This window comes from Salvelinus alpinus, chromosome 27, assembly GCF_045679555.1.
Source record: "Salvelinus alpinus chromosome 27, SLU_Salpinus.1, whole genome shotgun sequence".
NCBI classification, from domain to species: domain Eukaryota; kingdom Metazoa; phylum Chordata; class Actinopteri; order Salmoniformes; family Salmonidae; genus Salvelinus; species Salvelinus alpinus.
The window spans coordinates 9,405,094-9,432,751 of record NC_092112.1 but is presented as its reverse complement, the minus strand read 5'-3'; the positions used below and the strand labels follow the sequence as shown (position 1 = coordinate 9,432,751).

General features: G+C 46.8%; 2 protein-coding genes across 3 annotated transcripts in view; one reads left to right on the top strand and one right to left on the bottom strand.

The window, feature by feature from the left end:
- Positions 1-5,940, top strand: part of LOC139555939 (protein-tyrosine kinase 2-beta-like) — a 57,841-nt gene extending 51,901 nt beyond the window's left edge. For both annotated transcript variants that reach the window (XM_071369341.1, XM_071369342.1), the window contains exons 25-29: positions 2,509-2,544; positions 3,026-3,050; positions 4,404-4,654; positions 4,769-4,849; positions 5,040-5,940. In XM_071369341.1, coding sequence (XP_071225442.1) covers positions 2,509-2,544; positions 3,026-3,050; positions 4,404-4,654; positions 4,769-4,849; positions 5,040-5,261 — 615 coding nt within the window. In that variant the 3' untranslated portion in view covers positions 5,262-5,940. The remainder of the gene's footprint in view (positions 1-2,508; positions 2,545-3,025; positions 3,051-4,403; positions 4,655-4,768; positions 4,850-5,039) is intronic.
- Positions 5,941-10,002: 4,062 nt separating this feature from the next.
- Positions 10,003-27,658, bottom strand: part of LOC139555938 (neuronal acetylcholine receptor subunit alpha-2-like) — a 31,506-nt gene continuing 13,850 nt past the window's right edge. Inside the window, exons 4-8 of the mRNA XM_071369340.1 lie at positions 25,910-26,111; positions 23,397-23,619; positions 18,792-19,160; positions 11,519-11,925; positions 10,003-10,612 (exon numbers count right to left, since the gene is read on the bottom strand). Coding sequence (XP_071225441.1) covers positions 10,487-10,612; positions 11,519-11,925; positions 18,792-19,160; positions 23,397-23,619; positions 25,910-26,111 — 1,327 coding nt within the window. The 3' untranslated portion in view covers positions 10,003-10,486. The remainder of the gene's footprint in view (positions 10,613-11,518; positions 11,926-18,791; positions 19,161-23,396; positions 23,620-25,909; positions 26,112-27,658) is intronic.

The following is a 27,658-nucleotide window of genomic DNA, read 5'->3' as shown; positions in this document are numbered from 1 at the left end:
CATAACAACCATCCCGTAGTCCTAACAACCATCCTGTTGTCCTAAGAAGCAACCAGTAGTCCTAACAACCACCCCGCAGTCCTAACAACCACCCCGCAGTCCTAACAACCACCCCGCAGTCCTAACAACCACCCCGTAGTCCTAACAACCACCCCGCAGTCCTAACAACCACCCCGCAGTCCTAACAACCACCCCGCAGTCGTAACAACCACCCCGCAGTCGTAACAACCACCCCGCAGTCGTAACAACCACCCCGTAGTCGTAACAACCACCCCGTAGTCCTAACAACCACCCCGCAGTCCATCCAAACCACCATCCCGTAGTCCATACTAACAAGCATCCCGTAGTACATCCAAACCACCATCCCACAGTCCATCCTAAACAACCATTTTGTAGTCCACCATAACAACCATCCCGTAGTCCTAACAACCATCCTGTTGTCCTAAGAAGCAACCAGTAGTCCTAACAACCACCCCGCAGTCCTAACAACCACCCCGCAGTCCTAACAACCACCCCGCAGTCCTAACAACCACCCCGTAGTCCTAACAACCACCCCGTAGTCCTAACAACCACCCCGTAGTCCTAACAACCACCCCGTAGTCCTAACAACCACCCCGCAGTCCTAACAACCACCCCGTAGTCCTAACAACCACCCCGTAGTCCTAACAGCCACCCCACAGTCCTAACAACCACCCCGTAGTCCTTACAACCACCCCGCAGTCCTAACAACCACCCCGTAGTCCTAACAACCACCCGCAGTCCTAACAACCACCCCGCAGTCCTAACAACCACCCCGTAGTCCTAACAACCACCCCGTAGTCCTAACAACCACCCCGTAGTCCTAACAACCACCCCGTAGTCCTAACAACCACCCGCAGTCCTAACAACCACCCCGCAGTCCTAACAACCACCCCGCAGTCCTAACAACCACCCCGCAGTCCTAACAACCACCCCGTAGTCCTAACAACCACCCCGTAGTCCTAACAACCACCCCGTAGTCCTAACAACCACCCCGTAGTCCTAACAACCACCCCGTAGTCCTAACAACCACCCCGTAGTCCTAACAACCACCCCGTAGTCCTAACAACCACCCCGTAGTCCTAACAACCACCCCGTAGTCCTAACAACCACCCCGTAGTCCTAACAACCACCCCGCAGTCCTAACAACCACCCCGCAGTCCTAACAACCACCCCGCAGTCCTAACAACCACCCCGCAGTCCTAACAACCACCCCGTAGTCCTAACAACCACCCCGCAGTCCTAACAACCACCCCGCAGTCCTAACAACCACCCCGTAGTCCTAACAACCACCCCGTAGTCCTAACAACCACCCCGTAGTCATAACAACCACCCCGTAGTCCTAACAACCACCCCGTAGTCCTAACAACCACCCCGTAGTCCTAACAGCCACCCCGTAGTCCTAACAACCACCCAGTAGTCCTAACAACCACCCCGCAGTCCTAACAACCACCCCGCAGTCCTAACAACCACCCCGCAGTCCTAACAACCACCCCGCAGTCCTAACAACCACCCCGCAGTCCTAACAACCACCCCGCAGTCCTAACAACCACCCCGTAGTCCTAACAACCACCCCGTAGTCCTAACAACCACCCCGTAGTCCTAACAACCACCCCGTAGTCCTAACAACCACCCCGTAGTCCTAACAACCACCCCGTAGTCCATCCAAACCACCATCCCGTAGTCCATCCAAACCACCATCCCGTAGTCCATACTAACAAGCATCCCGTAATACATCCAAACCACCATCCCACAGTCCATCCTAAACAACCATTTTGTAGTCCACCATAACAACCATCCCGTAGTCCTAACAACCATCCTGTTGTCCTAAGAAGCAACCAGTAGTCCTAACAACCATCCGTAGTCATAACAATCATACCGTAGTCCTAACAACCATCCCATAGTCCTAACAACCATCCTGTTGTCCTAAGAAGCAACCAGTAGTCCTAACAACCATCCTATAGTGCTAACAATCATCCCGTAGTCCATCCTAACAACCACCTGTAGTCCTAACATCCATCCTTTAGTCCTAACATCCATCCTTTAGTCCATCCTAACAACCATCATTTGGTCCTAACAACCATCCTTTAGTCCATCCTAACAACCATCATTTGGTCCTAACAACCATCCTATATTCCACCATAACAACCATACTGTGGTCCTAACAACCATCCTTTATTCCACCATAACAACCATCATGTGGTCCTAACAACCATCCTATATTCCACCATAACAACCATCCTGTAGTTCTAACAACCATCCTATATTCCACCATAACAACCATCCTGTAGTTCTAACAACCATCCTTTAGTCCATCCTAACAACCATCATGTGGTCCTAACAACCATCCCGTATTCCTAGTAACCATCCCTATGACTCTCAATGTTCTGTAAATTGACGGTCCATGTGAGGCCCATGGGGTCCGTGGTCAACTGTGGGTCGGTGTTGATATTGTGTCAAATGAGTCTGAACCTATATGTTTCTTTACAGGGCCCCGTGGGACAGGAGGGCACCACCAAACCACTGGTATGTGTGACATATGTTACGCTTTATTATAACACGTTATAATAACGGCTAATAGATGCTTTATAACACGTTATAAAGCATTATATCTGCTGTATTTAAGTATGGAGTTACTGTGTGTTATTATTTTCTATTGTTTTAGTTGCGGTTTAATTATTTACATGAGGTCACAATTTTTTTTTTTTACCAATTCACAACTTACTTTACTGCAAGGTGAAATTGCAGTAAAGTCGATGTAGACATTTTCATCCAAATTGAGTTTACTGATTGCTCTTCCGATGTCCAGAAGATATTTTTGGTCATAGGAAATGATGGCAGAGACATTATGCCCCAAAAAAGTTAAGATCAACATAAAAAAAAACACACAACATAGCAGAATTGGCCAGGAGACCGTCAGACGGCTACTATCCACTGCGGTGCCATCTTTCTTTATCAGGTTAATATAGTCATTGTCATATAATCTTATTTTTCTCTCTGTCTGCAGTTACCAGAACCAGAGACTGGACATGGTGAGTGGTAAACCATAAGAATATCCTAGAAATAGAATATCTGGTGGCATCAAATGTCTAAAAGACACATAGCTTTAAGCTTCTCTCCTTCTCTCCTACCCTCCCCTTTTATTCCTGTTCTCTCATACCCTCGCATTTTACTCTTGTTCTCTCATACCCCTCCCCTTTATTCTTGTTCTCTCATCCCCTCTCCCCCTTTATTCCTGTTCTCTCATCCCCTCTCCCCCTTTATTCTTGTTCTCTCATCCCCTCTCCCCCTTTATTCCTGTTCTCTCATCCCCTCTCCCCCTTTATTCCTGTTCTCTCATCCCCTCTCCCCCTTTATTCTTGTTCTCTCATCCCCTCTCCCCCTTTATTCCTGTTCTCTCATCCCCTCTCCCCCTTTATTCCTGTTCTCTCATCCCCTCTCCCCCTTTATTCCTGTTCTCTCATCCCCTCTCCCCCTTTATTCTTGTTCTCTCATCCCCTCTCCCCCTTTATTCCTGTTCTCTCATCCCCTCTCCCCCTTTATTCCTGTTCTCTCATCCCCTCTCCCCCTTTATTCCTGTTCTCTCATCCCCTCTCCCCCTTTATTCCTGTTCTCTCATCCCCTCTCCCCCTTTATTCCTGTTCTCTCATCCCCTCTCCCCCTTTATTCCTGTTCTCTCATCCCCTCTCCCCCTTTATTCCTGTTCTCTCATCCCCTCTCCCCCTTTATTCCTGTTCTCTCATCCCCTCTCCCCCTTTATTCCTGTTCTCTCATCCCCTCTCCCCCTTTATTCCTGTTCTCTCATCCCCTCTCCCCCTTTATTCCTGTTCTCTCATCCCCTCTCCCCCTTTATTCTTGTTCTCTCATCCCCTCTCCCCCTTTATTCCTGTTCTCTCATCCCCTCTCCCCCTTTATTCCTGTTCTCTCATCCCCTCTCCCCCTTTATTCCTGTTCTCTCATCCCCTCTCCCCTTTTATTCTTGCTCTCTCATCCCCTCTCCCCTTTTATTCTTGCTCTCTCATCCCCTCTCCCCCTTTATTCCTGTTCTCTCATCCCCTCTCCCCTTTTATTCTTGCTCTCTCATCCCCTCTCCCCTTTTATTCTTGCTCTCTCATCCCCTCTCCCCCTTTATTCCTGTTCTCTCATCCCCTCTCCCCCGTTATTCTTGTTCTCTCATCCCCTCTCCCCCTTTCTTCCTGTTCTTTTGTCCCCTCTCCCCCTTTATTCCTGTTCTCTCATCCCCTCTCCCCCTTTATTCTTGTTCTCTCATCCCCTCTCCCCCTTTATTCTTGTTCTCTCATCCCCTCTCCCCTTTTATTCTTGCTCTCTCATCCCCTCTCCCCTTTTATTCTTGCTCTCATCCTACTCTCCACTCTGAAAACCAGCCCCGCCAGACAAGCCCCTGCATCTCACCGCCCCTACGGGCCAGGCCCGCCCCACAGCCCAGGCCGCCCCTACGGCCCAGGCCGCACCTACGGCCCAGGCCGCCCCTACGGCCCAGGCCCGCCCCACTGCAGAGCTAGACCGTTCAGATGATAAGGTGTACCAGGCGGTCATGGACCTGGTCCAGGTGGTGGTGAAGCTGAAGAACGATGTGAACACACTACAGCCTGAGGAGTACATCACCGTCATCAAGGTAAGACACGGAGCTGCTCACTTCAAACACTGTGTCAATAGTAGTAATGCAGTAGCTATACGGATACAGCTGCATTGTGAGGTTAAAGGTCAACTGCCTTCTCTCTCTCTCCAGTCTGTAGGGCTGACCTTAAGGAGTCTGATACACAGCGTGGATGATATTCTACCCACCCTCCATAAGTCCATTAGGACAGAGGTAAGAGTGATTATATATCATATTATTAACCAGAAAACAGACCAGCGTCCAGACTGTCGTATAATATCTATCTCCCTATCTCATCCACTCTCCTTTCCTCCCTCCTCTCCTCTCCTCTCTCCCTCCTCTCCTCCCTCTCTCCCTCATCTCTCCTCCCTCCTCTCCTCCCTCCTCTCCTCCTCCTGGTCAGATCGAGGGCACCCAGAAGCTGTTGAATAACGACATGTCAGAGTTGATCAGTAAGATGCGTCTGGCCCAGCAGAACGCCGTCACCTCTCTGAAGGAAGAGTGTAAGAAACAGATGCTGACTGCAGCACACAACCTGGCCATGGATGGGAAGAACCTTCTGGATGCTGTGGACCAGGCCAGGGTCAGGGCCAACCTGGCCAAGCCCAAACCGGAGACTCCATAGTGGGGTAAATACCCACAGGACACCCACTTTTTTTGTTGTTGTTTTAACTGGAGGACGGGTCAGAGCCAAGTATGTCGCGACTGAATGGATGGACACACACACACACACACACACAGTGACTTGGCAGTTCAGTGGTCAAGGTTTCCTTTTACGTTGAATTAAAACGATCAGAACAGATGACTTTCCCTTTTTGTAATTGGTGTTGTGATTTCTGTATCATCTCGTCTTGAATTGTATCGGTTATTTTTAAATAGTCTCTCTATCTGTTTAGGTATCCAGGTTAATTTAATTCTTGGTTATTTTCATATGTTTTGGGTAATACTGGCCAGATCAATAGATTTATTAATTTGCTTATGTGTTGTTTCATGGAATGTGTAATATTTGTTTTCTAGACTAAGTGTTTGACCAAATAGATATAATACCCAATACCCATTAGTATATTAAATTCAACTGACAGTATTGTATTTTTTTTTTTTTTCATAAGTAAAAGTATGTTGTCTGTGCTACGAAAGACAATTTAGGAAAGTTACGAAAATACCAGTTAAAAAAATTAATATTTGAATATACTGGACCCTTTAATGTTTTCCGCTATCTCGTATTCAGCTGTATCATCGTGGATATGAATAGAGACAATGGAACGATTTTAAATAAACATGTCAGACACTGTGACAAAACAAGACCTTGGGGACTATACATTTTTTTTTTGTCAAAAAGGAATTAGTTACATATAATTGATCTTTAAATGGTTATTAATATATCTGTGAAATTATACTTAAAAAAAAAAAGTTCATGTTAAGTGGAAAAAAAATGAAAAACTTGAAAATTATATCTGCATAAAGCCATTTGAACTTGGCGCTATCTGCAAGCCAATCACAAGCATGAACAAATACAGACGGACCAATCAGAACACGTCTTTACCATCTCCCTCCTAAGTATGGTCTAGGCTAGCCAGCAATAATGGAACGCAAGCAAAACAACCACGCAGTCAGAAATCTTAAAGTGACAGAGTTGTGAAGTGATGACAATAATTACTCTGATGATCGTAATCCATTTTATGATGGTGTTCTGACTCTATTTTTTATCTAAATAGTGTATTCGTCTATCATTTATGTATGCAAATAGCTACAGTCTTCTTTAATAACTGAACATATTTAATTCAGATGAACCTCATGGCTGAACACAGATTGACATGTCAGAGCCATAAACTACTATCTATCTGCGATTGCACCCCCCCCCCCCCCCCCCCTAATAAAACTGATTTACAAATGTCTCAGGATTTTTGCTACTCTGTACTTGGGCTACCTTAAAGGTGACGGCCTTACTGGGTTATGAAAGAAAGAAGAGTTCACATCAAAACTGTTCTGAGATCAAGGCTGTGAAGACTTTAATATTCAATAGAACATTATAGTCCCAACGTTACAAAAATTATAATTTGTGTCGTAATTGTGGTATTATTAACAAACATTTTTGTGTTTTTTGGTTCAGGATGTTCCCGTTTTCTTACATTAGGCCAATGTATAGACTTCAAATCAGTACTCTTGGTGCAAACGTTAAATCGGTTACTAAAATCTAACATTTTTCATTCCTATCGATTCCCAAATTCCCAAAACATGCGTTTCTATTTCTACAGTATTTATTACCACAGTAGCATGTGTTTGATATTGTTATGGCAGCAGCAGTATCAGAGAGCTGCAGCAGCTCAAGGCAATAGAAATATGTCTGCTTTGCAATGCAAACTGATTCAGTGTTCATATTATCAAATTAGTATTTTTCCTCTCCCCGATAGTAGAGCATGCAACGTATTTGTCCTTCGAAGGTAAAAAGCAGACAGTCACCTCATTGGATAGCATTCACCCACAAGTCATTGCTTCTCCAATATGAAGCAGTACATTGGTAGTGCCAGTCATTCATCTAGTTACTTCCACAGTTCTGTTCATTCCTATGTGGAACAGAAAGCTTCCACTAGAGAGCGCTTTTGCACTGTTACTGTGCCCGGCGGTCCTCTGCCTGCTTGGATACGATGTTCCGTAACAGTTAATCGTCTTCCTAAACCATCATTTTCTGCAACAACAAAAAAACCTAGTGGTTCAAATGACTGCACACCGTAGTGCTAGTTCCACTGTGCCAGCCTGCTCCGGGGGCCTATCCAGAGGATAGGTCTACAGGCCCTAGGTGACGCCAGCCAGTCTTGTGCCAGGCATGGTACATCTCAGGCCCAGACCCCTGGTCCTATATCATGCTGGCCAGCCAGGGAGGGAGGAAGAGTCCAGATCCTATATCATGCTGGGCAGCCAGCCAGGGAGGGAGGAAGAGTCCAGGTCCTATATCATGCTGGCCAGCCAGGTAGGAAGAAAGAGTCCAGGTCCTATATCATGCTGGCCAGCCAGGTAGGGAGAAAGAGTCCAGGTCCTATATCATGCTGGCCAGCCAGGGATGGAGGAAGAGTCCAGGTCCTATATCATGCCAGCCAGCCAGGGAGGGAGGAAGAGTCCAGGTCCTATATCATGCTGGCCAGCCAGGTAGGAAGAAAGAGTCCAGGTCCTATATCATGCTGGCCAGCCAGGGAGGGAGGAAGAGTCCAGATCCTATATCATGCTGGCCAGCCAGGTAGGGAGGAAGAGTCCAGGTCCTATATCATGCTGGCCAGCCAGGGAGGGAGGAAGAGTCCAGATCCTATATCATGCTGGCCAGCCAGGTAGGGAGAAAGAGTCCAGGTCCTATATCATGCTGGCCAGCCAGGGAGGGAGGAAGAGTCCAGGTCCTATATCATGCTGGCCAGCCAGGTAGGGAGGGAGGAAGAGTCCAGGTCCTATATCATGCTGGCCAGCCAGGTAGGGAGGAAGAGTCCAGGTCCTATATCATGCTGGCCAACCAGGGAGGGAGGAAGAGTCCAGGTCCTATATCATGCTGGCCAGCCAGGTAGGAAGAAAGAGTCCAGGTCCTATATCATGCTGGCCAGCCAGGGAGGGAGGAAGAGTCCAGATCCTATATCATGCTGGCCAGCCAGGTAGGGAGGAAGAGTCCAGGTCCTATATCATGCTGGCCAGCCAGGGAGGGAGGAAGAGTCCAGATCCTATATCATGCTGGCCAGCCAGGTAGGGAGGAAGAGTCCAGGTCCTATATCATGCTGGCCAGCCAGGTAGGGAGGAAGAGTCCAGGTCCTATATCATGCTGGCCAACCAGGGAGGGAGGAAGAGTCCAGGTCCTATATCATGCTGGCCAGCCAGGGAGGGAGGAAGAGTACAGGTCCTATATCATGCTGGCCAGCCAGGTAGGGAGGAAGAGTCCAGGTCCTATATCATGCTGGCCAGCCAGGTAGGGAGGAAGAGTCCAGGTCCTATATCATGCTGGCCAGCCAGGGAGGGAGGAAGAGTCCAGGTCCTATATCATGCTGGCCAGCCAGGGAGGGAGGAAGAGTCCAGGTCCTATATCATGCTGGCCAGCCAGGTAGGGAGGAAGAGTCCAGATCCTATATCATGCTGGGCAGCCAGCCAGGGAGGGAGGAAGAGTCCAGGTCCTATATCATGCTGGCCAGCCAGCCAGGGAGGGAGGAAGGGTACAGGTCCTATATCATGCTGGCCAGCCAGGTAGGTAGGAAGGAAGAGTACAGGTCCTATATCATGCTGGCCAGCCAGGTAGGAAGAAAGAGTCCAGGTCCTATATCATGCTGGCCAGCCAGCCAGGGAGAAAGAGTCCAGGTCCTATATCATGCTGGCCAGCCAGGGATGGAGGAAGAGTCCAGGTCCTATATCATGCCAGCCAGCCAGGGAGGGAGGAAGAGTCCAGGTCCTATATCATGCTGGCCAGCCAGGTAGGAAGAAAGAGTCCAGGTCCTATATCATGCTGGCCAGCCAGGGAGGGAGGAAGAGTCCAGATCCTATATCATGCTGGCCAGCCAGGTAGGGAGGAAGAGTCCAGGTCCTATATCATGCTGGCCAGCCAGGGAGGGAGGAAGAGTCCAGATCCTATATCATGCTGGCCAGCCAGGTAGGGAGAAAGAGTCCAGGTCCTATATCATGCTGGCCAGCCAGGGAGGGAGGAAGAGTCCAGGTCCTATATCATGCTGGCCAACCAGGTAGGGAGGGAGGAAGAGTCCAGGTCCTATATCATGCTGGCCAGCCAGGTAGGGAGGAAGAGTCCAGGTCCTATATCATGCTGGCCAACCAGGGAGGGAGGAAGAGTCCAGGTCCTATATCATGCTGGCCAGCCAGGTAGGAAGAAAGAGTCCAGGTCCTATATCATGCTGGCCAGCCAGGGAGGGAGGAAGAGTCCAGATCCTATATCATGCTGGCCAGCCAGGTAGGGAGGAAGAGTCCAGGTCCTATATCATGCTGGCCAGCCAGGGAGGGAGGAAGAGTCCAGATCCTATATCATGCTGGCCAGCCAGGTAGGGAGGAAGAGTCCAGGTCCTATATCATGCTGGCCAGCCAGGTAGGGAGGAAGAGTCCAGGTCCTATATCATGCTGGCCAACCAGGGAGGGAGGAAGAGTCCAGGTCCTATATCATGCTGGCCAGCCAGGGAGGGAGGAAGAGTACAGGTCCTATATCATGCTGGCCAGCCAGGTAGGGAGGAAGAGTCCAGGTCCTATATCATGCTGGCCAGCCAGGTAGGGAGGAAGAGTCCAGGTCCTATATCATGCTGGCCAGCCAGGGAGGGAGGAAGAGTCCAGGTCCTATATCATGCTGGCCAGCCAGGGAGGGAGGAAGAGTCCAGGTCCTATATCATGCTGGCCAGCCAGGTAGGGAGGAAGAGTCCAGATCCTATATCATGCTGGGCAGCCAGCCAGGGAGGGAGGAAGAGTCCAGGTCCTATATCATGCTGGCCAGCCAGCCAGGGAGGGAGGAAGGGTACAGGTCCTATATCATGCTGGCCAGCCAGGTAGGGAGGAAGAGTCCAGATCCTATATCATGCTGGCCAGCCAGGTAGAGAGGAAGAGTCCAGATCCTATATCATGCTGGGCAGCCAGCCAGGGAGGGAGGAAGAGTCCAGGTCCTATATCATGCTGGCCAGCCAGCCAGGGAGGGAGGAAGGGTACAGGTCCTATATCATGCTGGCCAGCCAGGTAGGTAGGAAGGAAGAGTACAGGTCCTATATCATGCTGGCCAGCCAGGTAGGAAGGAAGAGTACAGGTCCTATATCATGCTGGCCAGCCAGGGAGGGAGGAAGGGTCCAGGTCCTATATCATGCTGGCCAGCCAGCCAGGTAGGGAGGAAGGGTACAGGTCCTATATCATGCCAGCCAGCCAGGGAGGGAGGAAGAGTCCAATGGTTCCTAGGAGACACACAATGATAAACATCCACAGGAAGATACGGTCGATCACCATGGCAACGTACTTCCAGTCTTCCTTCACCTGGATGGAGAGTGAGATGAGAGAGAGAGACATGAATGAATGGTAACACTTTTAGTTGGATTTAGTGCAATGATCATGATGGTTTAAGTTGAAAAATCTTTGTAATTGAATGTTCGACAAAAAGAAATAGCAGCTATGTGCAATATTAGAGCTACAAATACTACCCTGTTTATCTGTGTTACTGTATGCCTGTCATAACCAGTATACCGGTGTACCGGCACTACCAAATGGTATACTGGGTATACTGTATAGTCATTGTAGATACTTGGCATTTCAGAAATGGAAAGATCCTTTTACTGGAATACAAAGGATCTGTGTGCCATAACCACTCACACTAAAGTCTGTTCCAAGTTGAGTTACACCATAACCACTCACACTAAAGTCTGTTCCAAGTTGAGTTACACCATAACCACTCACACTAAAGTCTGTTCCAAGTTGAGTTACAACATAACCACTCACACTAAAGTCTGTTCCAAGTTGAGTTACAACATAACCACTCACACTAAAGTCTGTTCCAAGTTGAGTTACACCATAACCACTCACACTAAAGTCTGTTCCAAGTTGAGTTACAACATAACCACTCACACTAAAGTCTGTTCCAAGTTGAGTTACACCATAACCACTCACACTAAAGTCTGTTTCAAGTTGAGTTACAACATAACCACTCACACTAAAGTCTGTTCCAAGTTGAGTTACAACATAACCACTCACACTAAAGTCTGTTCCAAGTTGAGTTACACCATAACCACTCACACTAAAGTCTGTTCCAAGTTGAGTTACAACATAACCACTCACACTAAAGTCTGTTCCAAGTTGAGTTACACCATAACCACTCACACTAAAGTCTGTTCCAAGTTGAGTTACACCATAACCACTCCCTCTGGATACTACGTCATAAATACTCACACTAAAGTCAGCATCCTCTGCCCTCAGGTGGTCTGCGATATACTGCAGTCCCTCCAGAGCACGTATCACGCTGGGAGACAAAGGGAACTCTATCCCTCTAGAGTCTGACACCAAGTTAGCCGATCGCTGGGTCGGGTTAACCCTTCTATTCACCCCTCCTCCTCCTTCAACCCCTCCATCCAGGCGGTTATGGGGCTGCCCTGCCCCTGGGTGTGGATGGTTCTGCTGGGGTGGAGGAGTGGAGCCCGGAGGTCTGGGTGACGGAGGACGGAAGGAAAAGTAAGACGTCAGCTCCCCCAGCTCAAGGTCCTCATAACAGGGGGTCTGTCTTTGGAGGTCCTCCGTTGTCCCTCCTCCGTCCCGGAGCCAGCTGGCTGAGGTGCTGAGGAATGGAGGAGGGCCTAGGCCTGGGAGAAAGAAGGAAATCAATTTGAGAAATTTTAAATATATATAGGGCTGGTTTCCAGGACACAGATTGTCTAGTCTTGGACTTTAAAGACATGTTCACTGAGAGTGGTTGTTAGTGAAAGACTGGGATTAATCTGTGGTTGGGAAAGGGCCTCAAATAGTTGTCTCTTCTATGGGAGTACATGCAACATATATAGATTAAAATCAGGAGGGGAAAAAAATATATGAAAAACTCAATCCACCGATTTATTTCCATTGTGGTCCTTATTGCTACCTGGGCATGTATCCACAAAGCATCTCAGAGAAGGTTCTTAGGAATCCTGTTAAAACCGGTTTCAAGACAAAAAAGAAACTCCCAGCTCAGAGTAGATGTTAGGATAATTTATGTAATGATGAATAATGTGTCAGCATATGGTCTCACAAGGGGTCTGAGGATCTCATCTCGGTACCTAATGGCAGTCAGGCTACCTCTGGCGAGCACATGGAGGGCTGTGCGGCCCCACAAAGAAATGCCACCCCACACCATGACTGACCCACCGCCAAACCGGTCATGCTGGAGGATGTTGCAGGCAGCAGAACGTTCTCCACGGCGTCTCCAGACTCTGTCACGTCTGTCACATATGCTCATGTGCTCAGTGTGAACCTGCTTTCATCTGTGAAGAGCACAGGGCGCCAGTGGCGAATTTGCCAATCTTGGTGTTCTCTGGCAAATGCCAAACGTCCTGCACGGTGTTGGGCTGTAAGCACAACCCCCACCTGTGGACGTCGGGCCCTCATACCACCCTCATGGAGTCTGTTTCTGACCGTTTGAGCAGACACATGCACATTTGTGGCCTGCTGGAGGTCATTTTGCAGGGCTCTGGCAGTGCTCCTCCTTGCACAAAGGCGGAGGTAGCGGTCCTGCTGCTGGGTTGTTGCCCTCCTACGGCCTCCTCCACTTCTCCTGATGTACTGGCCTGTCTCCTGGTAGCGCCTCCATGCTCTGGACACTACGCTGACAGACACAGCAAACCTTCTTGCCACAGCTCGCATTGATGTGCCATCCTGGATGAGCTGCACTACCTGAGCCACTTGTGTGGGTTGTAGACTCCATCTCATGCTACCACTAGAGTGAAAGCACCGCCAGCATTCAAAAGTGACCAAAACATCAGGCAGGAAGCATAGGAACTGAGAAGTGGTCTGTGGTCACCACCTGCAGAACCACTCCTTTATTGGGGGTGTCTTGCTAATTGCCTATAATTTCCACCTTTTGTCTATTCCATTTGCACAACAGCATGTGAAATGTATTGTCAATCAGTGTTGCTTCCTAAGTGGACAGTTTGATTTCACAGAAGTGTGATTGACTTGGAGTTACATTGTGTTGTTTAAGTGTTCCCTTTATTTTTTTGAGCAGTGTATATACAGTGGGGAGAACAAGTATTTGATACACTGCCGATTTTGCAGGTTTTCCTACTTACAAAGCATGTAGAGGTCTGTAATTTTTATCATAGGTACACTTCAACTATGAGAGACGGAATCTAAAACAAAAATCCAGAAAATCACATTGTATGATTTTTAAGTAATTAATTTGCATTTTATTGCATGACATAAGTATTTGATACATCAGAAAAGCAGAACTTAATATTTGGTACAGAAACCTTTGTTTGCAATTACAGAGATCATACGTTTCCTGTAGTTCTTGACTAGGTTTGCACACACTGCAGCAGGGATTTTGGCCCACTCCTCCCTACAGATCTTCTCCAGATCCTTCAGGTTTCGGGGCTGTCGCTGGGCAATACGGACTTTCAGCTCCCTCCAAAGATTTTCTATTGGGTTCAGGTCTGGAGACTGGCTAGGCCACTCCAGGACCTTGAGATGCTTCTTACGGAGCCACTCCTTAGTTGCCATGGCTGTGTGCTTCGTGTCGTTGTCATGCTGGAAGACCCAGCCACGACCCATCTTCAATGCTCTTACTGAGGGAAGGAGGTTGTTGGCCAAGATCTCGCGATACATGGCCCCATCCATCCTCCCCTCAATACGGTGCAGTCGTCCTGTCCCCTTTGCAGAAAAGCATCCCCAAAGAATGATGTTTCCACCTCCATGCTTCACGGTTGGGATGGTATTCTTGGGGTTGTACTCATCCTTCTTCTTCCTCCAAACACGGCGAGTGGAGTTAGACCAAAAAGCTCTATTTTTGTCTCATCAGACCACATGACCTTCTCCCATTCCTCCTCTGGATCATCCAGATGGTCATTGGCAAACTTCAGACGGGCCTGGACATGCACTGGCTTAAGCAGGGGGACCTTGCGTGCGCTGCAGGATTTTAATCCATGACGGCGTAGTGTGTTACTAATGGTTTTCTTTGAGACTGTGGTCCCAGCTCTCTTCAGGTCATTGACCAGGTCCTGCCGTGTAGTTCTGGGCTGATCCCTCACCTTCCTCATGATCATTGATGCCCCACGAGGTGAAATCTTGCATGGAGCCCCAGACCGAGGGTGATTGACCGTCATCTTGAACTTCTTCCATTTTCTAATAATTGCGCCAACAGTTGTTTCCTTCTCACCAAGCTGCTTGCCTATTGTCCTGTAGCCCATCCCAGCCTTGTGCAGGTCTACAATTTTATCCCTGATGTCCTTACACAGCTCTCTGGTCTTGGCCATTGTGGAGAGGTTGGAATCTGTTTGATTGAGTGTGTGGACAGGTGTCTTTTATACAGGTAACGAGTTCAAACAGGTGCAGTTAATACAGGTAATGAGTGGAGAACAGGAGGGCTTCTTAAAGAAAAACTAACAGGTCTGTGAGAGCCGGAATTCTTACTGGTTGGTAGGTGATCAAATACTTATGTCATGCAATAAAATGCAAATTAATTATTTAAAAATCATACAATGTGATTTTCTGGATTTTTGTTTTAGATTCCATCTCTCACAGTTGAAGTGTACCTATGATAAAAATGACAGACCTCTACATGCTTTGTAAGTAGGAAAACCTGCAAAATCGGCAGTGTATCAAATACTTGTTCTCCCCACTGTATATACAGTGTCTTCGGAAAGTGACTTTTGGACTTTTTCCACTTGTTACGTTATCAATCCTCATACATTTTTACCTTAATTTAACTAGGCAAGTCAGTTAAGAACAAATTCCTATTTACAATGACAGCCTAGGAACAGTGGGTTAACTGCCTTGTTCAGGGGCAGAACAACATATTTGTACCTTGTCAGCTCAGGGATTTGAACTTTCAACCTTTCGGTTACTAGTCCAATGCTCTAACCACTAGGCTACGCTGCCGCCAAAACAAATCCCCACAAAGCAAAATCCCCATAATGACAAAGCAAACAAGACTATTTGCTAATTTATATATATATTTTTAATTGAAATATGACTTAACTTCTTACGGCTATTCAGACCCTTTACTCAGTACTTTGTTGAAGCACCTTTGACAGCGATTAAAGTAATTTTTCCCATTCTTCTCTGCAGATCCTCTCAAGCTCTGTTAGGTTGGATGGGGAGCGTCGCTGCACGGTTATTTTCAGGTCTCTCAAGAGATGTTCGATCGGGTTCAAGTCCGGGCTCTGGCTGGGCCACTCAAGGACATTCAGAGACTTGTCCCAAAGCCACTCCTGCGTTTAGGGTCATTGTCCTGTTGGAAGTTGAACCTTCACCCCAGTCTGAAGTCCTGGGTGCTCTGGAGTAGGTTTTCATCAAGGATCTCTTTGTACTTTGCTCTGGTCATCTTTCCCTTGATCCTAACTAGTCTCCCAGTTCATATCGCTGAAAAACATCCCTACAGCATGATGCTGCCAGCACCATGCTTCACCGTAGGGATGGTGCCAGGTCTCCTCCAGGCGTGACGCTTGGCATCCAGGTCTTGGTTTCATCAGATCAGATCATTTTGTATCTCATGGTCTGAGAATCCTTTGACAAAAGATTTAAGTGCCTTTGAACAGGGTATGGTAGTAGGTACCAGGCGCACCGGTGTGTGTCATTAACTGCAACAATGAAGGGTTTCATGTATCAAAAATGGTCCACTGTCCAAAGGACATCCAGCCAACTTGACACAACTGTGGGAAGCATTGGAGTCAACATGGCCAGCATCCCTGTGGAATACTTTCAACACCTTGTAGAGTCCATGAACCGATGAATTGGAAAAAAAAACAAAAGCCCTACGGCCTGTGATTTCTTTATCGGCCTGCTGATCACTCCCGTTCATCTACTCTAAATCGCTTATCGTGTGCTCCAAAGGGACAACTTGAAATAACATGATTTAGGTTCATGGATAAATTTAAAGAAACAAATGTGATTATTTATTATCCTAGTGTTTATAAGTACTTAGGCATATACTATGAATTAGGCCTCAACTCTGAACTGGTGAGGACAGCTCATGAGGTCTCCTAAATATCTGTCCACTAGGTGGGACTCTTATGAGTAAAGAGGCTCTTTGTGGATATGGACCCAGGTCTCACTTAGGAAAAAGGTTGTCTGACTTCAATGGGACTTTCTGGTTAAAAATGTAATGAAACTCATCTGGTAGTGGTGGTGGTGATACGTCCTGGTCAGGGCAGTATAGAGGGAACATGGTGCCATTTGTCCTGGTCAGGGCAGTATAGAGGGAACATGGTGCCATCTGTCCTGGTCAGGGCAGTATAGAGGAAACATGGTGCCATTTGTCCTGGTCAGGGCAGTATAGAGGGAACATGGTGCCATTTGTCCTGGTCAGGGCAGTATAGAGGGAACATGGTGCCATTTGTCCTGGTCAGGGCAGTATAGAGGGAACATGGTGCCATTTGTCCTGGTCAGGGCAGTATAGAGGGAACATGGTGCCATTTGTCCTGGTCAGGGCAGTATAGAGGAAACATGGTTCCATTTGTCCTGGTCAGGGCAGTATAGAGGGAACATGGTGCCATTTGTCCTGGTCAGGGCAGTATAGAGGGAACATGGTGCCATCTGTCCTGGTCTGGGCAGTATAGAGGGAACATGGTGCCATTTGTCCTGGTCAGGGCAGTATAGAGGGAACATGGTGCCATCTGTCCTGGTCAGGGCAGTATATAGGGAACAGGGTGCCATTTGTCCTGGTCAGGGGAACATATAGGGAACATGGTGCCATTTGTCCTGGTCAGGGCAGTAAAGAGGGAACATGGTGCCATTTGTCCTGGTCAGGGCAGTATAGAGGGAACATGGTGCCATTTGTCCTGGTCAGGGCAGTATAGAGGGAACATGGTGCCATCTGTCCTGGTCAGGGCAGTATATAGGGAACAGGGTGCCATTTGTCCTGGTCAGGGGAACATATAGGGAACATGGTGCCATTTGTCCTGGTCAGGGCAGTAAAGAGGGAAAATGGTGCCATCTGTCCTGGTCTGGGCAGTATAGAGGGAACATGGTGCCATTTGTCCTGGTCAGGGCAGTATAGAGGGAACATGGTGCCATCTGTCCTGGTCAGGGCAGTAAAGAGGGAACATGGTGCCATTTGTCCTGGTCAGGGCAGTATAGAGGGAACATGGTGCCATCTGTCCTGGTCAGGGCAGTAAAGAGGGAACATGGTGCCATTTGTCCTGGTCAGGGCAGTATAGAGGGAACATGGTGCCATCTGTCCTGGTCAGGGCAGTAAAGAGGGAACATGGTGCCATTTATCCTGGTCAGGGCAGTATAGAGGGAACATGGTGCCATCTGTCCTGGTCAGGGCAGTATAGAGGGAACATGGTGCCATCTGTCCTGGTCAGGGCAGTATAGAGGGAACATGGTGCCATTTGTCCTGGTCAGGGCAGTAAAGAGGGAACATGGTGCCATTTGTCCTGGTCAGGGCAGTAAAGAGGGAACATGGTGCCATTTGTCCTGGTCAGGGCAGTAAAGAGGGAACATGGTGCCATTTGTCCTGGTCAGGGCAGTATAGAGGGAACATGGTGCCATCTGTCCTGGTCAGGGCAGTAAAGAGGGAACATGGTGCCATTTGTCCTGGTCAGGGCAGTATAGAGGGAACATGGTGCCATCTGTCCTGGTCAGGGCAGTAAAGAGGGAACATGGTGCCATTTATCCTGGTCAGGGCAGTATAGAGGGAACATGGTGCCATCTGTCCTGGTCAGGGCAGTATAGAGGGAACATGGTGCCATCTGTCCTGGTCAGGGCAGTATAGAGGGAACATGGTGCCATTTGTCCTGGTCAGGGCAGTAAAGAGGGAACATGGTGCCATTTGTCCTGGTCAGGGCAGTAAAGAGGGAACATGGTGCCATCTGTCCTGGTCTGGGCAGTATAGAGGGAACATGGTGCCATTTGTCCTGGTCAGGGCAGTATAGAGGGAACATGGTGCCATCTGTCCTGGTCAGGGCAGTATATAGGGAACAGGGTGCCATTTGTCCTGGTCAGGGCAGTAAAGAGGGAACATGGTGCCATTTGTCCTGGTCAGGGCAGTATAGAGGGAACATGGTGCCATCTGTCCTGGTCAGGGCAGTAAAGAGGGAACATGGTGCCATTTGTCCTGGTCAGGGGAGTAAAGAGGGAACATGGTGCCATTTGTCCTGGTCAGGGCAGTATAGAGGGAACAGGGTGCCATTTGTCCTGGTCAGGGCAGTAAAGAGGGAACATGGTGCCATTTGTCCTGGTCAGGGCAGTAAAGAGGGAACATGGTGCCATTTGTCCTGGTCAGGGCAGTAAAGAGGGAACATGGTGCCATTTGTCCTGGTCAGGGGAGTAAAGAGGGAACATGGTGCCATTTGTCCTGGTCAGGGCAGTAAAGAGGGAACATGGTGCCATTTGTCCTGGTCAGGGCAGTAAAGAGGGAACATGGTGCCATTTGTCCTGGTCAGGGCAGTATATAGGGAACATGGTGTCATTTGGGATGCACACAGACTCTAGGGACTTATTTCCCATGTGGTCCTCATCATTATCAGCACCTAACCTGCTGGTCTGGCGGTGATGGTCCGTCCCTGGTGCTGTGCCACCGCTGCCCCCTGCTGGAGCATCAACAACCTGCGTCTCCGTCCGTCCGGCGCAGGCCGCCTCATGAACAGCCACCTGGGGATCAGGTCCAGGAAGACAGAGTGGACCCAGCGAGGCATCTTATGGGTCCCCGGGGAGCGGTGGTGGACGTTGAGGACAAACACGGTGATGACGATGGAGAGAGTGACGAAGATCATGGTGAAGAGGAGGTACTCTCCGATCAGAGGGATGACCAGGGAGGTGGAAGGGATGATCTCTGTGATGAGGAGGAGGAAGACGGTGAGGGAGAGGAGGACGGAGATACACAGAGTGATCTTCTCTCCACAGTCTGAAACAACGAGGAGAAAAAGGAGAAGAAGAAACAAACAGACTTTATTTATTATCGTGCAGAAAATGGAAATGTGTATTTTTTGCTCCCAATCCAACCCCCCCAAAACACAGACAGACAGACAGACAGACAGACAGACAGACAGACAGACGTCAGCAACACTGGTCCTTCAGCTTAGACCACTTCTGTTTTTCTAATGTTGGGCAGAGAGAAATGTTCATAAGTAGTATTTCAGTTTAACCACAAATTATCTATTTACAGTAAAGGATTAGGCTTTTCACACATTTAGTTGGAAGAAAAACTTTTTTGTTAGTTTGTTAACAAGACATTTGTGGAGTGGTTGAAAAACGAGTTTTAATGACTCCAACCTAAGTGCATGTTAACTTTCGACTTCAACTGTACATATCAGGTGGTTTGGAATTATGTTGAATATCATATTTGTTTAGTCATAGTTTATTTGAACTTGTTTCAATGTTGACAGTAAAATTGTATATTTGAATCAATGTCATTGTTGAAATGTCAGGCCATCAACCTAAATAAAGACATACCTACCTATATTGAAATATAATGTGAAGCCACAGTCAAATGATTCCTGCCTGAACAGTGACTCCTACTGGTATATGACCAGTGACCTTAAGGTTTTTTCAGACCATCTGGGCTGGAACTGGAAGCTGTTTCTTATATGATAGTCTGAGCTGGGTGGATGAGACAGGTACTGAGCTGCAGGGAGACTCCGGATACCAGCTCACAAAGACCACTGACTGTGACATCACTCTGACTGTGACATCACTCTGACTGTGACATCACTCTGACTGTGACATCACTCTGACTGTGACATCACTCTAACTGTGACTCTCCAGAGGAAGGACAACAACAGGAAGTGGAGTTGTCAGGCGGAGAACCAGGGAGAAAGTGAAGACCTCCCTGGACTTCACCTCCACATTCTCAGGTAGACACTATCACATAGATATCGATACCATTTCATCAAGTAGTTATAAATCAGCCTTTTTTGACTGCATGTTGGTTGTCTGTATTCCAGAGAAGGGTGGTGAGGGGAGGACAGGCTCATAATAATGACTGGAATGGAATGGTATCAACATGGAAACCACATGTTTAATGTGTTTGATGCCATTCCATGCATTCCGTTCCAGCCATTACTGTGAGCCCGTCTTCTAATTTTAAGTGCCACCAGCCACCACTGATATTCCCCCATGTTCTAACGTGACCAACAGGCCCAAGTCCGGCTCCCTCTGTGATGCCAAATCACACTTCTCCAGGTGCACCTGGTAAGATGTTATTTAGTCTGAACAACTAAAGTCTTTAATTTATGCACAACTAGAAATGATTAAGTTCAGAGGGGAAGTTTGTCTCATCTCATGAACATTATACAGTGGTAAAAGACTGTTGGTAATTAGCATCCTCTATACAAACCTTGCTTTACATCTTCAGCTTCAGACCTTCCCTACTTCTCACTTAAAACATAGTTTCTGTGTATTAAGACCTCAAAGTTTGTGTTTGATCACTGTCTGTCCTATTGTCCAGGTACCAGAAACAGTGTCCAGTTGTCCATCGACATAGTTGTCTTTGTGGCACTGACCATTATGGTTGCCATAGGTACTATTTACAAAACCAGGAAGAACCGCCCACCAGCAGGTGAGAATCACAGGGATTGGTTCCTTTTTAGTTCCATTTAGGTCCCTAGCTTCCACACCTTCAATGTTCACAGATCTAAAAGACTTGATAGATCTATTTCTAATATTGACGAGGGCACCAATCCATCCATAGGCCAATTGGAGCATACCATAAATTACATTCACATATTCTGTCCTTCAGATCTGTCAACTGAAATGGAATCAGGTCATAAATAGTCCTTTGACATAAATCATCTTGTCCATATTAAACCCTGTTTCAACAATTTCATCTTAAAGGTTTTCTATAGAATGGTCTGTCATGTTGTCTGATGTGTTATCTGCTGTTTTGTTCTCTGGATAGAACTTAAAGAAAGCCTCTGGTATTGAGATTCAGTTCCTGGAGGAATGACCCCTTGTCCCCCATTCTTCTCCCAGTGCTCGACTAAGACTTCTATCTCAACTGTCTGTAGCTTTCCTGATTGAGTAAAATAGTATATACATTTTTTTCAGTTGATGTTCATCTATGATAGAGCATAGTGTTTTGGAACTTGGATTTTATTTGCTTTTGAAAATATTTTTTTTTCAATACCATTACGTCATGTTTGGTTGACAAAAGATACGTTTGCGTTTTAATTTCTGCCCGTTGTGAATCGTCAACTTTGAGAAATTCATTTGTTTTGTTAATTTCATATAACATTTCATAGCATTTTTGTAACTTTTACTAACATAAAAAAATATATATATATATACAATATGTATGTGAAATCTGGACTATTTTCAGTTGTATCAACCTGTGATGTTCCAAAACCTCCACTAGATGGGGATGTTAGCTAAAAATTTAAACAGTATTGCTTCCGTCTCTTGCCCAAACCTGGGCTCGAACCAGGGACCCTCTGAACACATCGAACAACAGTCACCCACAACGCATCATTAGTTATTGCTCCAAAAAAAGAAGTGGCTCTTGCAGAGCAAGGAAAACAACAATTACTTCACGTTCTGAGTGAGTGATGGCACCGATTGAAACGCTACTAGCTTCACCTCTAACTAGCCAGCCGTTTACACCGGTAACATTCCGAACATTCTCTGTTAATCTACTTACCTGAGGGGAGATGGGAGACTAGGACCTACCTGAGGGGAGACTAGGACCTACCTGAGGGGAGACTAGGACCTACCTGAGGGGAGACTAGGACCTACCTGATGGGAGACTATGACCTACCTGATGGGAGATAGGAGACTAGGACCTACCTGAGGGGAGACTAGGACCTACCTGAGGGGAGATGGGAGAATAGGACCTACCTGAGAGGAGACTAGGACCTACCTGAGGGGAGACTAGGACCTACCTGATGGGAGACTAGGACCTACCTGATGGGAGACTAGGACCTACCTGAGGGGAGACTAGGACCTACCTGAGGGGAGACTAGGACCTACCTGAGGGGAGACTAGGACCTACCTGAGGGGAGACTAGGACCTACCTGAGGGAAGACTAAGACCTACCTGAGAGGAGACTAGGACCTACCTGATGGGAGATAGAAGACTAGGATCTACCTGAGGGGAGACTAGGACCTACCTGAGAGGAGACTAGGACCTACCTGAGGGGAGATAGAAGACTAGGACCTACCTGAGGGGAGATAGAAGACTAGGACCTACCTGAGGGAAGACTAGGACCTACCTGAGGGGAGACTAGGACCTACCTGAGAGGAGACTAGGACCTACCTGGGGGGAGATAGAAGACTAGGACCTACCTGAGGGGAGACTAGGACCTACCTGAGGGGAGACTAGGACCTACCTGAGGGGAGACTAGGACCTACCTGATGGGAGACTAGGACCTACCTGATGGGAGATAGGAGACTAGGACCTACCTGAGGGGAGACTAGGACCTACCTGAGGGGAGATGGGAGAATAGGACCTACCTGAGAGGAGACTAGGACCTACCTGAGGGGAGACTAGGACCTACCTGATGGGAGACTAGGACATACCTGATGGGAGACTAGGACCTACCTGATGGGAGACTAGGACCTACCTGATGGGAGACTAGGACCTACCTGAGGGGAGACTAGGACCTACCTGAGGGGAGACTAGGACCTACCTGAGGGGAGACTAGGACCTACCTGAGGGGAGACTAGGACCTACCTGAGGGGAGACTAGGACCTACCTGAGGGGAGACTAGGACCTACCTGAGGGGAGACTAGGACCTACCTGAGGGGAGACTAGGACCTACCTGAGGGGAGACTAGGACCTACCTGAGGGGAGACTAGGACCTACCTGAGGGAAGACTAAGACCTACCTGAGAGGAGACTAGGACCTACCTGATGGGAGATAGAAGACTAGGATCTACCTGAGGGGAGACTAGGACCTACCTGAGAGGAGACTAGGACCTACCTGAGGGGAGATAGAAGACTAGGACCTACCTGAGGGGAGATAGAAGACTAGGACCTACCTGAGGGAAGACTAGGACCTACCTGAGGGGAGACTAGGACCTACCTGAGAGGAGACTAGGACCTACCTGAGGGGAGATAGAAGACTAGGACCTACCTGAGGGGAGACTAGGACCTACCTGAGAGGAGACTAGGACCTACCTGAGGGGAGATAGAAGACCAGGACCTACCTGAGGGGAGATAGAAGACCAGGACTGTCAGACAGGAGATGAGCAGACAGGGGATGATCAGGTTGATGGTGTAGAAGAGAGGCAGCCGTCTGATGATGAAGAAGTAGGTGATATCAGGGTAGATCTCATGACAGCAGTCGTACTTCTTGGTGTTGTATGTTCCCACTGCGTCGATGATGGCCCACTCTCCACTCTCCCAGTAGTTGTTCAGGTCCACAGTGTTCTAGGGGATGGAGATCAACCGTCCCACTCTATAAAGGCTTCATATGGCATACATAAACGCTTCATAAGCACTGTGTAGATATAGTTATATCATAGTGTTTTTAAATATAGTGGTTTGGGTCTGTCGTGTTCTAGGGGATGGAGATCAACCGTCCCACTCTATAAAGACCTCACATGGCGTCACGAGAACTACATAGATGCTTCACAAGTCATCTATAAGCTTATATCATAGTGTTTTTAAATATAGTGGTTTCGGTCCGTCGTGTTCTAAGGGGATGTAGATGCTCTTAAGTGTTCCTTTGTCACACTTGTCTGGTGCCCGTGTGATTCTGCTCTCTGTGTGGCTTGACACTAGCCACGTTTCCAGTCAATTGGCGACAGATTTTTCATGCAAATGTACGCATTTTCCCACCAGATCTGTTTGACTTGCTGCGGATAAAAGGCTGTGCGTGATGACGTATTGCACATAAAAAAAATACATTTTGCGGTTAGAGAGCAGATAGAGGGCGGGTGAAGCCAGTGGTGTAAAGTACTTTGGTAAAAATACTTTAAAGTACTACTTAAGTTGTTTTTTGGGGGGTATTTGTAGTTTACTATTTATATTTTTGACAACTAAAGAAAATGTTATGTACTTTTTACTCAATACATTTTCCTTAATGCCCAAAAGTATTCGTTACATTTTGAATGCTTAGCAGGACAGGAAAATTGTCAGAATTCATGCACTTATCAAGAGAATCATCCCTGCTGCCCCTGATCTGGCGAACTCACTAAACACAAATTCTTCATTTGTAAATTATGTCTGAGTATTGGAGTGTGCCCCTGGCTATCAGTAAAATTGTGCCATCTGGTTTGCTTAATATAAGGAATGATTTATACTTTTACTTTGATTCTTAAATATTTTAGCAATTACATTTAATTTTGTTACTTAAGTACACTGCTTTGGGAAAGTATTCAGACCCCTTCCCTTTTTCCCATGTTGTATATTTAAAACCAAAAAACGTTTAGACTTTTACTCAAGCAGTGTTTAACTAGATGACTGTCACTTTACTTGAGTCATTTTCTATTAAAAAGGTATCTTTACATTTACTCAAGTATGACAATTGGGTACTTTTTCCACCTCTAGGTATATCCTTCACGTTGAGATGATTATTGACAAAAAAGTGAGGTTTGTCAATCGGCAGCCAAGCATCGATGATGATGTCACCAGAATAAGACCCTCGATTTGTATTGGAAAGGATCATCAAGCTCATCCCTGTGCACTTTCACCACCTTGTCAAATTGACCGTAACTTATTTAATCTGTAGCCCAATAAACGGTATACTTTCCCGACGAGTCGTAGTGGGAGGACCACACGTGTCATCTCGTGACTGCAAGTTTACTTTGATACGATGGTTATTATATTTGCACATAAAAGACCTTTCCTTTGTGTCGGTAAAATGTAGTATGTGAGAAATGGCGGTGGAAAAAGCCTTTATGTGCAAATATTGATATAATAACCATCGTATCGAAAGGAAACTTGGGAGTCACGTGATGATATGGTGTGTGTGATTTATAAATGGTATGGTTCTGCCACTATGACTCGAGAAAGAATGCAATTTATTAGGCTACAGATGAAATAATGACAATAATAATAATGATGAACTTCACTGGGTGGTGAAAGTGCACGGTGATCTTTGATGCTCCTTTCCAATAAGTATTGAATGTGTTATTGTGGTTACATGATGATCGATTGCTTGACTGCCATTCGACAAATTAAAATGTTCTTATGCGCTTATCCATAATAACGTCATTATGTATACCAGCCTACCCGCACTGTATCTGCGAGCTGTTGGCTAGAGCAGAGACCAGAGTAGGCACATTTGCTACTTAACGCAACAGTTTTTTTGTGACAAAATTGACCCCTTATAAAATGCGATGGAAACACATTGAACTTTAAATGTTTATTTGGTACTTGGAAAACTTAACTGGAAAAAGTACATTTTGTGTGCACTACATCATCACGCACTGATTTTAATCGACAAGTCTGTGTGGTGGAAACACCACTGGTGGGGAAAATTGTCATATTTTCTTTATGCGGATTCTAGAATATTAACCTGAAAATCTGTGGCCAATTGGATGGAAAGCTAGCTCCCAGACAGCAATGGAGTTAGCAAGAACATATACCAGTAGCCTGGTTCAAGATCTGTTTAACAAATAAACACTGTGCATACACACGTTATCCACGTCGATCACATCTTGTACAACACATTTACAACATTGCTTGATTTTATTTGATTGATACAACCCCATACCTCGAAGCGTTCCAGGTCTATTTTAGCCTTGTCGTAGGTCCAAGAGCCAAACTTCATCTTACAATTCTGCTGGTCGAAAGGGAAGAAGGTAACGTCTATAGAACAGGAGGATTTATAGATGGCAGGGGGAACCCAGCGTACCTTCCCATTGTGGAACAGATGGGCCTTGGTCATGTGGGTCACGGCGAACTCACCGTCCGCACTGGAAGGTGAAGAGGAGAGCAGAATAGAGGTTTTTGCACGAGAGGGCGTGTTAAACAAATTTTAAAAAATGTGCACGGCTGTGATGCTGTTGTCGCGAGTACCGTAGATACTTGGCATCGTTACCAGCCAAACCCTCAGGTCGTTAGTTCGATTGGCACCGTTTGTTCTGGCAGGTTGCTATGGGCAGGCACAGCTAGTGCTTCTGCTGACAGTGATAGCGCTGTCCGTGGTGCTGAATTTAGTGGCTCGATCATCTTGCTCACCAAGCAGAAATACACTACAGGCTATACTTGTAGCCTACTGCCGGACCAAATATACAGAAAATGTAATTATTGGGCGGCAGGGAGCCTAGTGGTTAGAGAGTTGGACTAGTAACCGAAAGGTTGCAAGATCGAATCTCCGAGCTGACAAGGTAAAAATCTGCCGTTCTGCCCCTGAACAAGGCAGTTAACCCACTGTTCCTAGGCTGTCATTGAAAATAATAATTTGTTCTTAAATGACTTGCCTAGTTAGCATTAGGTGTTTGCAACAACGAGGTACAAAAGTTGCCGTCTGCCTCCGACCTTTGCAGCATTGTTTCAAGTTTGAATAGCGCTCTCCACCGGACTATATTAACATGTCAGGACGACACACTGGCGAAACCATGCATCAGCATAATGTTTCTGGATATATACAAAGACGTGGCAATAGAATAACAGCTCAAAGGAAATGCAGCTGGTTTCCTGTCTCTCCGGGTTCCGTTTGAAGTGATTGTGTTACCTGTGTAGTTCGCTAACAGTAACTAGAAAGAGGAAAGAGCTTGCATAGCGTCGTAGTGGGTGATAGAAGTAAATAGTCAGTATTATGATGATAATTTGTCTTTTTACAGACGATTTTTCCAGTGAGATCAAGTTAATCAGTTGCCTGGCTGATGAGACAGTGGTTTCAAAGATACAAAACAAGTAGCCAATTTTTGCATCATAGGCCAACCCGTTGTAAACATACAGCTGAAGTTTACATACACTTAGGTTGGAGTCATTGAAACTCGTTTTTCAACCACTCCACACATTTCTTGTTAACAAACTATAGTTTTGGCAAGTCGGTTAGGACATCTACTTTGTGCATGACACAAGTAATTTTTCCAACAATTGTTTACAGACAGATTATATATATATATATTTATTGCACGCTTCTCAACCAATTACAATACTTGTTTGGACCAACCTGTTGGTCAAAGTATTATGGTTGCACAGTGTTAAACATTGTAAATTATTGTAGACGTTACATTAATAATCAAACCATGATAAAAAAGAGTTTTTAGATTATTCATGAAACGATCAGGGTTAGCCAATACATAACTCTGTCAATCTGGTAAATAGTAAATTTAGCTCCCTCTAAATATTGTTCAGGCCACTTCCCAGCTAGCATATTTGGTTGTTTGGAAGTTATGGGAACATACGTTTTTGGTTTCCCATTGGTTCTGGGAATGAAGCCATACATTTTCTGACCGATAAAACTGAGTCTTTTTAATGTTTTGAGAACAGAAGTGAACATTTCGCCTGTTCA